Source organism: Dasypus novemcinctus, chromosome 10, assembly GCF_030445035.2.
Source record: "Dasypus novemcinctus isolate mDasNov1 chromosome 10, mDasNov1.1.hap2, whole genome shotgun sequence".
In the NCBI taxonomy this organism is placed as follows: Eukaryota; Metazoa; Chordata; class Mammalia; order Cingulata; family Dasypodidae; genus Dasypus; species Dasypus novemcinctus.
The window spans coordinates 72,636,685-72,649,918 of NC_080682.1; the positions used below are offsets into that span (position 1 = coordinate 72,636,685).

The following is a 13,234-nucleotide window of genomic DNA, read 5'->3' on the forward strand; positions in this document are numbered from 1 at the left end:
GGTATGTTTTCTTGATAAATAGAGGCCTATACAGTAGCTAACAACATAATAAACTTCCATCCTAGGAAGTCCTGCTACTTTCTCAAATAAAATGGCAAAACTATGGAATGTAAAAGCCACGTCTAATAAAAGAAAGCAGGCCCATATGCCAAGCCCTCGATCTTAATTTTGTATTTATGAATATTATTCCTGTAAAAACGAAACTTAGTCTAGTTATAATTATTGCCTAAGAGATACCATCTGAAAACCTCCTTGTTACTCAAATGTGGCCCCTCTCTAAGCCAAACTCTGCAAATAAACTCACTATATTCCCCCTGAAGTGGTGTTACCAGATTTCATTTAGGTTCTCTGACTGTGCTGGAGAAATGAATTTGAAGAGCACGTCACGTGAGTAAGGCCAGTGATTTATTCAGGTAGGGAGGGAAGAGAAATGGGAGAAAATAACAGATCAGGTATTCCAGGTAAAGAGGAAGGGGCTGAAAAGTGATAAAGAGGGCTGATTTACAGACTACAATTCCCCATTATAGGTTATAAATCCCCAGGTTTAATTGTGTGGCCACATGGCAGAGGAAAATTGGTGAGAGCGGAGCGCAGAGGGCAGAAACGGATTCAGAGGCAAGAGAGTGGGGTACATGCACTCAGGCCTCACAGTCTGCTTTTTACACCATTAATTATTCTACCCCCTTGCTAATGGCAGGGGAGGGGTTCCAGCTGATTGCTATTTTGATTGATCACCCCACCCATCAAATCCCATGAGGGCCCAATGATAAAGTCCCTAGGAAACATTTGGGGCTTTTCCTTATATCCAGAAGATAGCAGAATCTTGGGTGTAGGGATCTTTCAACAGCCATCATGGGGGTTACTGATGTCCACATGGACTCTGCCAGGTTCCAGATCTGTCTATTAATTCTCTAGCTTATTAGCCTGCTTTAGTCAGACATGACTCTCAGGGATGAGCCTTCCTGGTACCAAGGAATTATTACCAGTTCTAAAATTTGTAAATCTAAAATTTGGAAAAAGACTTTGACCAAAAGTGGGAAACATTAAATTAAAAAGTTTTTATGGCTAAGAGATTTCAAAGTGAGTTGGAAGGTAATTCCAGAGGTTATGCTTATGGAGGTCTCAAGCAGATTTCACAAACTGTTAGAATAAACAAAGCCTCAAACAAAAGTGTTCCTGAGGCCTATGGGGACATCAGAAGCAAGGCACACAGCCTCATGAAACCAGCACTCCCTCAGTGGGCCCTATTTGGTAATACATGATAATCTATTTCCCCAATATAACATAGATATACTCATTTTTAATTTCCCTACTCATGATTCTTGCATTCCTTTTATTTGAACTTACAATTTTCAATATACCTATTAATATATCTCTCAGAGTCTTAAATCTTCTAATTGTTCATATGCCATTTGAGCCCTGAATCTCAGCAGAGTTGTAGCTAACCAGTACTCTCTAGTTCTGCAGGTTTGCCCTAGACATCTAACAAAACAATGATGATGGACACATCCCATCCCAAAAAACAAGAATTATCTACAACTGCAAACTAAATAATTCCTTCAATCTTCCCCACAATATCTCAGCCTGAAGCAATCGGAGCAGACATCATCTTTAATCCCTCAAGATTGAGAAGCAAACAAAAATAAGGGGAGAGTATAACCATGGACCAAAGCAGATTTATTATTATTGTAGTTATTATCTTGTGTTAATGGAAGAATTTATAACATTGATACAAAGATAGTTGTTGCCAGGGGTTTCAAGGGGTTGGGGTGGAATGAATAGGTGGAGCATGAGGCATTTTTAGGGCAGTGAAACTGTCCCATATGACATTGCAATGACAGACACATGAAATTATGCATTTGTCAAAGCCTGTAAAACTATACAGTGCAAAGTATAAACCATGATGTAAACAATAGACTTTAGTTAGTAGCAATGCTTCAGGGTTGTTTCATCAATTGTAACAAATGTACTACACTAATATAAACATTAATATTAATAATAGGGGAAGCTATGTATGTGTGTATGGGGGGGTATATGAGAATTCCCTATACTTTTGGTGTAATTTTTCTGTAAATCTAAAATTTCTCTAAAAATAAAGTTTATTACTATTTAAAAAAGAGAAATACCCACTCATTGTGTGAGCTGAATAGTGATATAAATGGGACTGCAAGATGAACCACAACAATTTTGTAAATGCTAAAGCATCCTTAATCAAACTCCTTCTATAAGTGAAAGCTTAATTGTGATTCTGAACACACAACTCCTATGAAAGAGTGTTCAGAAATATTAACCAATCTTTTATGAAGAATTTGGGTCAAGGGCGACATAGTACTTAATAGGTGCACAAATACCCCAGGGGCAAGCTCCATCGTTTATCCTGGTTATCCTGCAACAGTCAATGTGGTTGAGATCATTTACAATATATGCTGGAATGAAAAGGAACTCTCATTTAAACCCAACAAAAAAAAGCAAGCACTGAAAAAGTCCTTCAGACTTACTTTCATCCTGAAATCTCAAGGAAATGCCCTTTGATATCATTCCTAAGATATCTTTGCTGGCTTTTCCATGACTACATGGAAAACTAAAAATAGCCTTGAAAATCACACTGTCCATGAATTTTCACCCCACAATCCCGATTTAAAGGGACTCAATTTTTTTTTTTCTGTTTTCTCTATTTGTTGCCTGCATTTTTGTCACAAGTGATGAGTAGAAAAGCCTAGTCACAAACTTGGATGTGCAAGTATTGTAACTGTCTATAATTTCTTCAGATCAACTTAATTCCTGATTCTGAGCTCCTATTCTTCTGGGAGTAGTGGGGTAAGTAGAAATGTGGTCTCAGTCACTTTGCAGGTTCCCCACTTCCATCAGGTTGTGTCATGGCTCCAGAAGATTTCAAATGTACAAGGCATTGGCAGAGAGGAGGTAGTCTGGTCCTCAGTCTATGGAACACACAGGTCACCATGGAGATGTCCCTTTACTCTGAGGGCTCCTTCAGGCACAACAGATGCCATTGTTCAGTTGAAGAGACAAACCCCATGCCATTCTTTCTACACAGTATATATATCCAGAAGCCAGGCTTGGAGGCAGAGCCTTTCTCCAGGAACCATCCAAGTCTCCAGTTTCCTTGCTTCTCCAATTCCATGTCTCCCAACACTAATCCAAGAAAGTCCTTTTCTAGTTTACAGTATGGAGGACAATTCCTCCATCTGATTACTTTTAAATATTCTCTCCATATACCAATCTTCTATTTTACTAAAGCAGCAGTTTTCAACCTTGATTGCTCATTAGAACCACCTAGATGTTTAAATAAAAATACTGAACCTAGGGCCCAATCATAGACTAAACAAAAATCAAAATCTCTAGGGGTAGATCTCAGGCATGGCCTTTTTAAAATAAATACCCCAAGTGATGTGGAGGCTGAATACCTCTGCCCTAAAAGGAATTCTGCTTTTGATATGGTCACATCCCTCCCCTGGGCCAAAACAATAAATTAAAAAACAAAAGGAAAACAAAAACAAAAACTAGCAAACTATCTATTTAAATGAGGACTATTAAAAAAAAAAGGGAAATATCAACCAGACAGATAAAAATAAAAGGCAAATATCTCACAACTATCATCAGAACTTTGGGGTCAATTTTGAAATATCTAAATATATATATCTTATTTTGGCTTTTTCTTGTTCAATGTATCAATAAATGGTGGATTTAGTTTTATACTCTAAAGCATTTGATATAGTATTTTCACTAAAATAAAAATGGTTTATAGGTTCATAATCTGAGATTCATCCTTATTCTTATAGCTGTATTTGCCTCCTGAGACTGAGAGCAGAGTAATTGGTAACTTGTCCCTTTATGATGCCAATCAGCCAAAAGTAAAACAGTACAGCCATGTCCAAAAGCCAGCATGTGCATTTACTTCACACATGTGTGGTTTTCAAAAGATATGGATAATCAGTGGATAATTTATTACCATCCTCTATAAAGTTCTGTTTTAGCTCTATTTTATACATCTCTGCTCAGTGAAAATACATTAGGCATTTTATATTTGAAAATATTCTTTATTTCATCAACCTTGGGAAGAAAGCATTTTCCAGAGAACTATTCTAAAATTTCTAGCAGGTAACTTCGATTCCTTAGGCATTTAAATTGTTGCCTAACCTCTTTTCATTAGAGAGTACTTAATTTAAACCATTAAATTAATAGACTATTTATATCTAACTCTTTAACTAAGCTTGCTTGGAATATTTCAAACATATACTTCCTTCGAGGTTTCTTTCATGCCAATATTGAGAAAATAAAAGTCCTTTTAGCAAGGTAATGGAAATCACATGGGATATCTGCTATCTCACTTGTTCCCTTTATTTCTTACCTTCAGTGTGAGCTTTTTCACATAAAAATGAATGTTTACACATTACTGCCAAGTACTTGTCTTATTGCTCCATGCTTCTGTTGTAAATCACAAATATTCTCTTGTTAAAAAGCCTGTGAATCTAACAACAACATGTTATCAACCAGCCTCGACATGGGGAATTTGCAGACAAATGAAAGTCAAAAGGCAATAAATCAAGTAGGCTAACCATTCCAAAAATCAAGAGTATGAGACAGAAAAAAGCATGCCCCGCCCCCCCCCAAAAAAAACCCTCAATTTTGAGTTCTCCTCCACCTCCTAAATCTATAAAAGTGTAAGAATCATTTAGGAATTTCTTACAGGAGACAAAATTTTAGACTCATAAACAATTTCCAAAGCCAAATACTCCCCCACTGTAAAGGTCAATGTTTTAGATTTTGCCCTTTACTATGGACCCTCAAAGAGTAACATGTCAGGGGACCTACACCCTTGCCCCTGCCAAAGGTAATGATTAGGTTTTAGCACATTTTTAAGTTCTAGAAAATCATTCTCAATGCTGAACAATCTGAGGTTTCTTATCTGCTAATACATGTATTCAATTTTTAACAAGAAAGAGATTTGGAAAGGGCTAAAGTTTCTTTTCTGTCTTGTACACATTGCCTTTACCCTCTAATATTATGCTTGGCATTTACTGCCTGAAGTGCAGTCTTCTGACAGGAGTAAAGAACCAAGAAAGTCTCAGGTTTCTTCATAGGAAGTTGTCAAATAACAATTACTACTTAGGACTAAATACCAATTAATTATCTAAACTCTACTGAAACTTCGAAGAGGAATAATTTGGCAAGCACTGGAACATTTTTGATGGTAAAGGGACGTGTGTTTTCTCACTTGAAGATGTTGCAAAACTAACCATGATCTCCCTGAGTAAGGGAGTAATGTGTTCACTCTTCTAGGTGGTCATATTTCCTAATGCTCACGAGGGGCACTAATTATATGTACACCGGGTACATGCATTAAGGAATGAGTGAGTGAATGAGTGAATTAGATATTTAGCAATAAATCAATGAACCACCTAAAGTGATAAATCTTCTTTCACTCTAGGCTCATCAATTTTTGGTCAAATGGAATTTTTTGATATGACTACTGACTTCTAAAAAGTTAACATCAGACCAAATGACACACAGCAAAAGAAAGAAAGAAAATAAATGTCCTTGATATACTTGAAAAATAAACTGAACAATGGCAGGTGGTATTAATTGATTTGGACAGACTAGAATGATCTTTGTAAATAAGGAATGTTGATAAAAAGAAAAGCAATATCAGGTACTGCAGACAAACAAAGGATACCTTTAGACTTGTCAATTTCTCCTAGTAAATTTTCTTCTGCAAAGGAAACCTGTGAAAAGACCCCTTAAAATGATAGACATCCATTATATTCTGGAATAGTTTGAAGCTGGATGGACCCAGCTTCATGTCCTTAGAGTTGATCCATTCCTGTGAGTGTAAACGTATTGTAAGGTGGGAACTTTTGATTAAATTACCTCAGTTAAGGGTCTTTGATGAGATTGTGGGACCCAGGGTGGGTCTTAATCCTCTTACTGGAGTCCTTTGTAAATGGAGGAACAAAAAGTCACAGACACACACAAAAAGCCACAGAAAATGAGAGAAGCCTCCAGAAGTTGAAATCAATGAATCCGGAAGAAAGAAAAGCCAAAGACGGAGCAACCAGAAGCTGAAGGTAATGAGGCCCCAGGAGAACAGATACTGCCATGTGCCTGATGCCACATAAAATCCTATATAAACCTATGAAAACTGAAAAACAGGGCTCAGAATTTGGAGATTGACTCTCCTCTGGGCCTGCACATAATAAATCTGTTTCTCCACCTCTCTGAGTGCCAACGATTTCTCTGCCGTTCAAAACTCCTGGTTTTGCAGCAACCAACCCATTTCTGGTATATTGCTTTGGCAGCATTTAACAAACTAAAACATACACTTTTTTTCATTACATAGGCAAATAATCCCTTGGAGGAAGAAGTCTTCTTTGCTAAGAAAGAAGTGGCAGAGATTAGAAGTAGGAACATGCGCTACCTTAGAGAATCAAGAGCTAATAAGTGTATTTTCAGGATGCCAAGGTAAATGACAGAGATCTGGAGATTCAAGCCTACTATAAACATGTCCTTGAATCTGGCTTAAAGGAAAAATGACTTCCAGGAAGAATGCTTATCTCCTAGCTCTTCTCTCTCCATCCCACTGTATCCATTGTGATAATCAAGGGCAATTTTTCTTATTGCATTTTGTTTGTACATGAAAATTAGTATAATGTGCTTAATATTATAATTAATTTTGAGATAACTTCCCCATCTGCTGTTAAAAAAAAAGTATCTTAATCAACAACTCATGATAACAAAGGAAACTAAATATGTTGAAAGTTTTATATTTCAGTATCTATGGTATACATTAACACCATTCACCAAGTATTTCTGGTTGTCTACCCTTCCAGGCATGTGATTGAACAGTATTGCCTTGCCCTCTTGTTGTTGGGTGGGGATTGCTAACTAGGTATAGCCGATGATTTATGAGTGGAAGTGGTATGTATCACTTCCTGGTCAGAACATTTCTGGCTGATGCAAGACAGGCTCTCTTTTCCCTATCTTGATGGCTGGGAATACTCCAGGCAGTGATTATTCCATCACCTTGTATCCCCAATGGAAAATGATGCACAGAGCACCCTTGTTGACCAGTGAAAGTCAAACAGCATGAACTAAAATAAAACTTTGTTATTTTAAGTCACTTTTATCTAGGTTTATTTGTTACTGCAGAGTATTATATCCTTACTGATACAAATGCCATGCTAGATATTTTTACATGTATTATATGATATTCACAATAATCTATGGGTATGACATATGTGAAAAATATTATATAAATGAACTTCAGAAAACTAATTTCCCCAAGATCAAGTAGTTTTATTCATTCTTTCATCCAACAAATATTTATTGAGTGGTTGCTCTGTGTAGACAATGTTCTAAGTAGTCAAGATACGGTAATTAAAAAAAAGGAAACAGGTCTCTGCTCTCAGAACTTGCATTCTAGAGGAGACCCAAAAGTCACAGATTAAGGAAAATTACAGACAGTGATATTTGATATTCAGAGAATTAAAATCAGGTGATGTGACAGAGAGAGAAAAAATGGGTAGCTATTTATATTGATCGGGATAATCTCTGAGTTGATGATTTTAAGACTAATATCTAAATGACGAGGAATCAGTTATGTGTGTATCAGAAGGAAAAGATCTCTAGAAGAGGGCAAAGGCAGAAACAATCTTGTTGAATGGAGAAAAAAGCAAAGGTCAAGGTATCCAGGGTATAATGGGCAAAGAGGAAAATGGTACAAAATGGTACAGAGAGGTAGAAAGGGGAAAATTCACATAAATGTTTATGTCAAGATAAGGAATATGGGCTTGATTTTTGTGTAATAGGAAGCCATGTGAGAAGTTTAAGTAAGTTTGAATGATTTCTGTTTTTAAAAGATTGCTCTGGCTACTATGTGGAAAATAGAGCAAGGCTCAAAGCAGAAAATCCAGTTCAGTGGACATTGCAGAATCCCACTATGATGGTAGTAAAGGACATGTTTAGAAGTGGACAGACTTTAGACAGAGTATATAGGGTGAAGTCAATATGACTGTTTAGCAGACTGAAATTGGACTGAAATGAATCAAGCATACACCCCAGATTTTTTTATTGAAAAACTGAATAAATGGTGCTATCATTTGCTGATATGGGGAAAATTGGAATAAGGGAAGGTTTGTAGAGGTGGAAGGAAATCAAGAGTATTGTCTTACACATTTTAAGCATGAGATGCCATTAACTATGTATTTAAAAAAGTATGTATAGAGGTCAAGTTGACTATATATATTCAGAAGCTCAGGAGAAAGTTTGAAACTAGAGATAAAAATTTAGGATTCATTGACATACCAATGTTGTACAAGATTAAATGACAGTGTCTAAAAAGAATATATAGCTAAATAGGAGAATGGGATCCGGGACAGATCTGTAGCTGATCCAACATTTAAATTCCATCACAAGAATAGTAGCAAGGGACACTGAGCAAGAGGGTCCACTGAGATGAAGAAAACCAGGAATGGCAATGTCACAAAAGGCAAGCAAAGAAAGTATTTCACAGAAGAAGGTATGGATGCCTCTGCTAAATGCTGCTGAAAGGGCATGTAAGTAAGAAAGTAGATTTGGCAAAGATCATTGTTGACCTTGACAAATGCAGTCTCAGTGGAATGGTGAGCATGGAAAACTGTCAGGAGGGGGTTGAAAAGGATATGTGAGGTTAGTAAAGGAAAACACTAATCTGGACAATTAGATTAGAATTTTTTCTGTGAAGAGAAGCAAAGAAATTGGGCAGTAGGTAGGAAGAAATCTGGGATCAAAGGAAAAGTTATTTTAAGGAAAAAGATATTAACCCAAATTCTATGACCTGTGGAACTCCAAAGCCTTCATTAAGATGTCTGCCCCCTGCTGGAAGCAGGGGTGATGGTGATGTGTGAGTGTATGCAGTATGTGCTGGAGGTAGGGGAGCTAGGAAGGTTATGGTCACCTTGGTCTCTGTGGTCCCAGGGTACCAAATGTACCATTTCTGTAGTCCACCATGTTAACTCGTGTTCTATGACAGGGAAGGGCAGGGATGGGAGGCTGTTCTCACCCAGCATGCAGGATGGGGTTGACTTTGGTGAAGATTTTAGAGTCATAAGGACTCACACCGCACACTGTACAGCAGAGGAATGGAAAAAGCCTCACCTTAAACATTCCTAGCCTTAAAAACGGTGGTGTTCACTGACTCCCTGCCTTCCACAGTTCCCAGAGTTCTCTCGGATTCCTCTCTTCTCCTTCTTGTTATTTCTCTTTTGTTCTTTTTAACTTTCTTATTCTTTCTCAGGCAAAATTCAACACACACACACAAACATACTTGCACAGGGCAAAACCAAAATGTGTGTGCATGTGTAAATTTTCCCTAGAGAACTATTTACTCTTTGGGGGGAAGAGGGGTGATTGGGTTTCCACTGATACCCGTACTCTTGCCTTATATTACAAACAAGACAGTTCCCTTTCTAAAAGAGATTCTTAAGCCAGTTCTTAAGATAATAGATATTCTACCTTGTCCCATTTATAAACGACCTGGCAGAGCACTTCTCCATAATGGGCACTCAGGAAGCACCAGCTCTTGCCTTTTTCCTCAGCGAGGAAATAAAGGCAGGAGCAAGCATTGTGATATAATTTCCATAAGACCTTCCACACAGCAAGACAAGGTTCATTGAGTTGCATGATGTGGTTCCACCATGTTCTGCAGGACATTCATAGCTCCTTCTAATCTTAGGGTTAAAATAAGTCAAGATTAGGACTTATTAGTAAGATTAGGCAATAGTCACCTGAAACTTCACAGTTTTCTTGGATTGTATTTGTTTACAGATCCAAAAGAGTTTTGCTGCCTTAAGCTATTTAGGTCTTTGCCTGCTATGTTTGTGTAATTCCTGTCTCATTTCTCCAGGAATTTTAATTATAGCATCGAAAGAAATGAATGAATGATATTTGGCCTTCTGTGGCTCTCAGGAACCTGAATTGATCTGAGATTCCCAGCCCCACAGCTGAAGAAAAGTAATTTATAAACATATAACAATCAATGGCAAATATATTTGGACTTGCTAATATATTTCCCTAAGTTTTGCAACATTTTGCACGGTTGAAAAGGTCATTCAGAATGAAAAATGTAAAGAAAAGAGTGGTATCACATCACATTCTGAGTAAAAGAATTGTTTTTATAAGCCACTTTCTTTATGACAATAAGAAAGATGCAGAAGTTAGGGAAAGATTCAACATGATTGAAATCTTGAATCAGAGAACCCTTTTTCTAACAAGGTTCAGATTGGATGTCTAAACACATTTGATCCAAGAGAAGAAAGATGTAATTTTCTACTACCCTTAGCCAAATTACTACTCATGTATCCATATACATGATTGGAAGTCTATTGAAACCAAATACCCCACAAAGCAAGCACTGCTCACACAGAAGACACTGACCACAGTCCTGGAAATCCAAATTTAGAGCTCATAGCCCAGTGATACAAAGGAGTAGACGGGGGGAACTGACAATAAGCAAACAGCAATCAAAATAGTCTGGACTGGCTCCCATATGCTCAATCCCTACCCACCAGGCACTCCTGTCACCTATTTTAAATTTTATACTTGCCTTTCCCAATGAAAGCCAAGTACCTTTTCTTATATAAAAAATATTTCATCATGTTGGAATGAAAAGAGTTTGATACTCTTCTATTTTGGAACTGATCTCTCTAAGTCCCTCAGTATTACTACAGGCAACTGAGATTTCAATTTCAAAACACACATCCATCCATGCATGCACAAACACACAAAGGCAGCACTACTGGGAGAGGGAGAAAATTATGTAGATAAAATTTCTTTTGTTCCTTTTTTCTCAAAAGATAAGGGTGAAATAATGCCAGAGAAGAATTATATAGTTAAAAGTAGTACTTCATGCTTTATGAGCTAAATGTAACATCACAGATTGGGTGCAGACAATGGTAGGATTAGAACATCATTACTTTTTTTAATGCTCACCTGTACAAGAGAAGTCATCCACACGAATGTATCCTGGGACACAATCACAGCGATATAACCCAGGCAGGTTGACACACACAGTATTGGCATGACAGTAATGCATCTTAGCTGCACACTCATCAATATCTGAAGGGGAAAAAAAAGAAGCAATGCTGTGGTTAGTTGAATGGTTGAACAACGAGAGTATAATCATCTTGCAATGAAATTAGAAAAGGCAATGCTCACTGAAGCAAAGAGGAAAATCAAGATACACTAAAGTCAATGGCTTAAGTGTGAATGCAGTTGGTATATTAGATCCCACTTTAAGTTTAAAGTATTTCCAAAAAGACCCATAGAGGGATTCAACAGTTGAGAACCCTGGAAGTATAACTAATACTACTGCTATTAGTCTCACTTCAGGAAGGATCCTCTATTTAAATGTCCAAAATCGAGGATTTTTTTGTCCATTGAGTTGGTACCAATTAATATTAATTTGGTGTCCACTGAACGTGGTGCAGCTTTCATCAGAGAGATCAAGGAAATCCAGGCCTTCTCTGCTTGTATGTCTTACTAAGACATGCATTGATCCATTTGTTACAAAGTGATGGGGTAGCCAGTTTCTCCCATGTTGTACTATGAATACAGCAGCTGTTATCTAATGCAAATTAATGACTTTCATCCCTTGATCTAGGGATCTATCTCATGTGATAGAATAAGGGACCAATTCAACAAAAAATAGCATTTTCTTTGGAATGGAGGTCAGAGTATTACCTGGTTTCTCATAAAAGTTCATGACAAGGATTTAATACCTACAACTTTAAGTAAAGAGTTTGGTCTCTTCTGGATGTTATGTTTTTGAAAACGGTTTTATGTTCATTTGACTCACACTGCTTACATATGATGGTTAGGAAGAAGGCGGGAGATAAGGACAACATGAAAATCCAATATAAAAAATGTGAACCTTAATTTCAATTTTGCTAGTTCCCAGCCTCTGACTTGACTTAAACTACTCTGAGTTCCAGTATCTACATCAGTTTGCTTTGTAAGGATCAGTTTTGAATCTAATGTTTTATATCTTTACATACATTATTAATTTAATCTTCATATAATTCCATGAGCAAGCTACAATCACTACACCTGCTTTATGGTCTAGGAAACTAAAGCACAGAGAAATTATATATCTGGTACAAAGTCATCCAGTGAGTATCTGTTAGACCCAATATTTGAACTCAGAAGTCAGTCTCTTATTGACTGTGATTTACTTCACTGAAATACCTGGAAAATGATAATTAGTCAAATACAGTGTTAACAGTGAGATAATCACTGAAGTCCTAACACTTTCACCTACAGAAACTAAACATAAAAATGGGAAAACTCATTTATCTATTTTTAAAGTAAGAGTAGTTGGCTTATTTCCTAATAAAACTCCCTGAAATATCACCAGATTCTTTTTAAGGCTATGGAATAACTGAGGTCCTATAGGAGGCCCATAGTTAGTGAGGCTTCCATAACCATGATTTAACAAGAAAACATTAGAAATTATTGAAATAACTCAGGAAACCAACAAAGTTGGTTTCTGCCCACACAATACCATGATCTAGTCAGTATATAATAAAAGCGAATAGACAACAGAAATATTAGAAATATATGATAAGACCACATAAATTTGGGAACCAGAGGGAATTCTCCCAGGAATTATCATCCTGTCTCCCAGATAGGATAATAACTGCACAGGAACATTAGATGTTCCAGATCTTTCTGGCAGTCAGGGCATTAGAACTGTTTAATAATAAGTTTCCCAACATCACTTAAGCATTTTGCTTCACAGAAAAGAAGACACAATGAAAGTCAACAAGAAAAGTGTTTCAAGGAAAGAACGAATGATCAGTTTTCTCACCTGCTGCCAATAAGTTGAGTAAGATGATGAATGAGAATTTACCAATAGATTTGGCAAGAAGAAGCTCACTTCTGACCTTGACTTGGCAAGGATAGTTTGGGCAAAGCAACAGGAGTGAAGACCTGACTGGAGTCAACTAAAGAGAGAATGGGAGGGGAGGAGGCAGAAACAGAAAAACAAGGTGTAGCAGTTTGATATAGTTATGATTCCAAAAATAGGTATTGGATTATGTTTGTAAATGGGACTGTACCTGGGCATGATTAAACTATGATTAGGGCTTTGATTGGGCTACATCAGTAGGGTGTTGAGTCCTATCTCCTGGTGAGAGGGAACTCACAGATAAAAGACATGGCAAAAGAAGAGAGTTGGAGC

At 37.1% G+C, this 13,234-nt stretch overlaps 1 protein-coding gene across 2 annotated transcripts in view; it reads right to left on the reverse strand.

The window, feature by feature from the left end:
- Positions 1-13,234, reverse strand: part of NELL1 (neural EGFL like 1) — a 1,045,701-nt gene that overhangs the window by 532,752 nt on the left and 499,715 nt on the right. For both annotated transcript variants that reach the window (XM_058305642.2, XM_058305643.2), the window contains exon 13: positions 10,987-11,112. In XM_058305642.2, the coding sequence (XP_058161625.1) occupies positions 10,987-11,112 (126 nt within the window). The remainder of the gene's footprint in view (positions 1-10,986; positions 11,113-13,234) is intronic.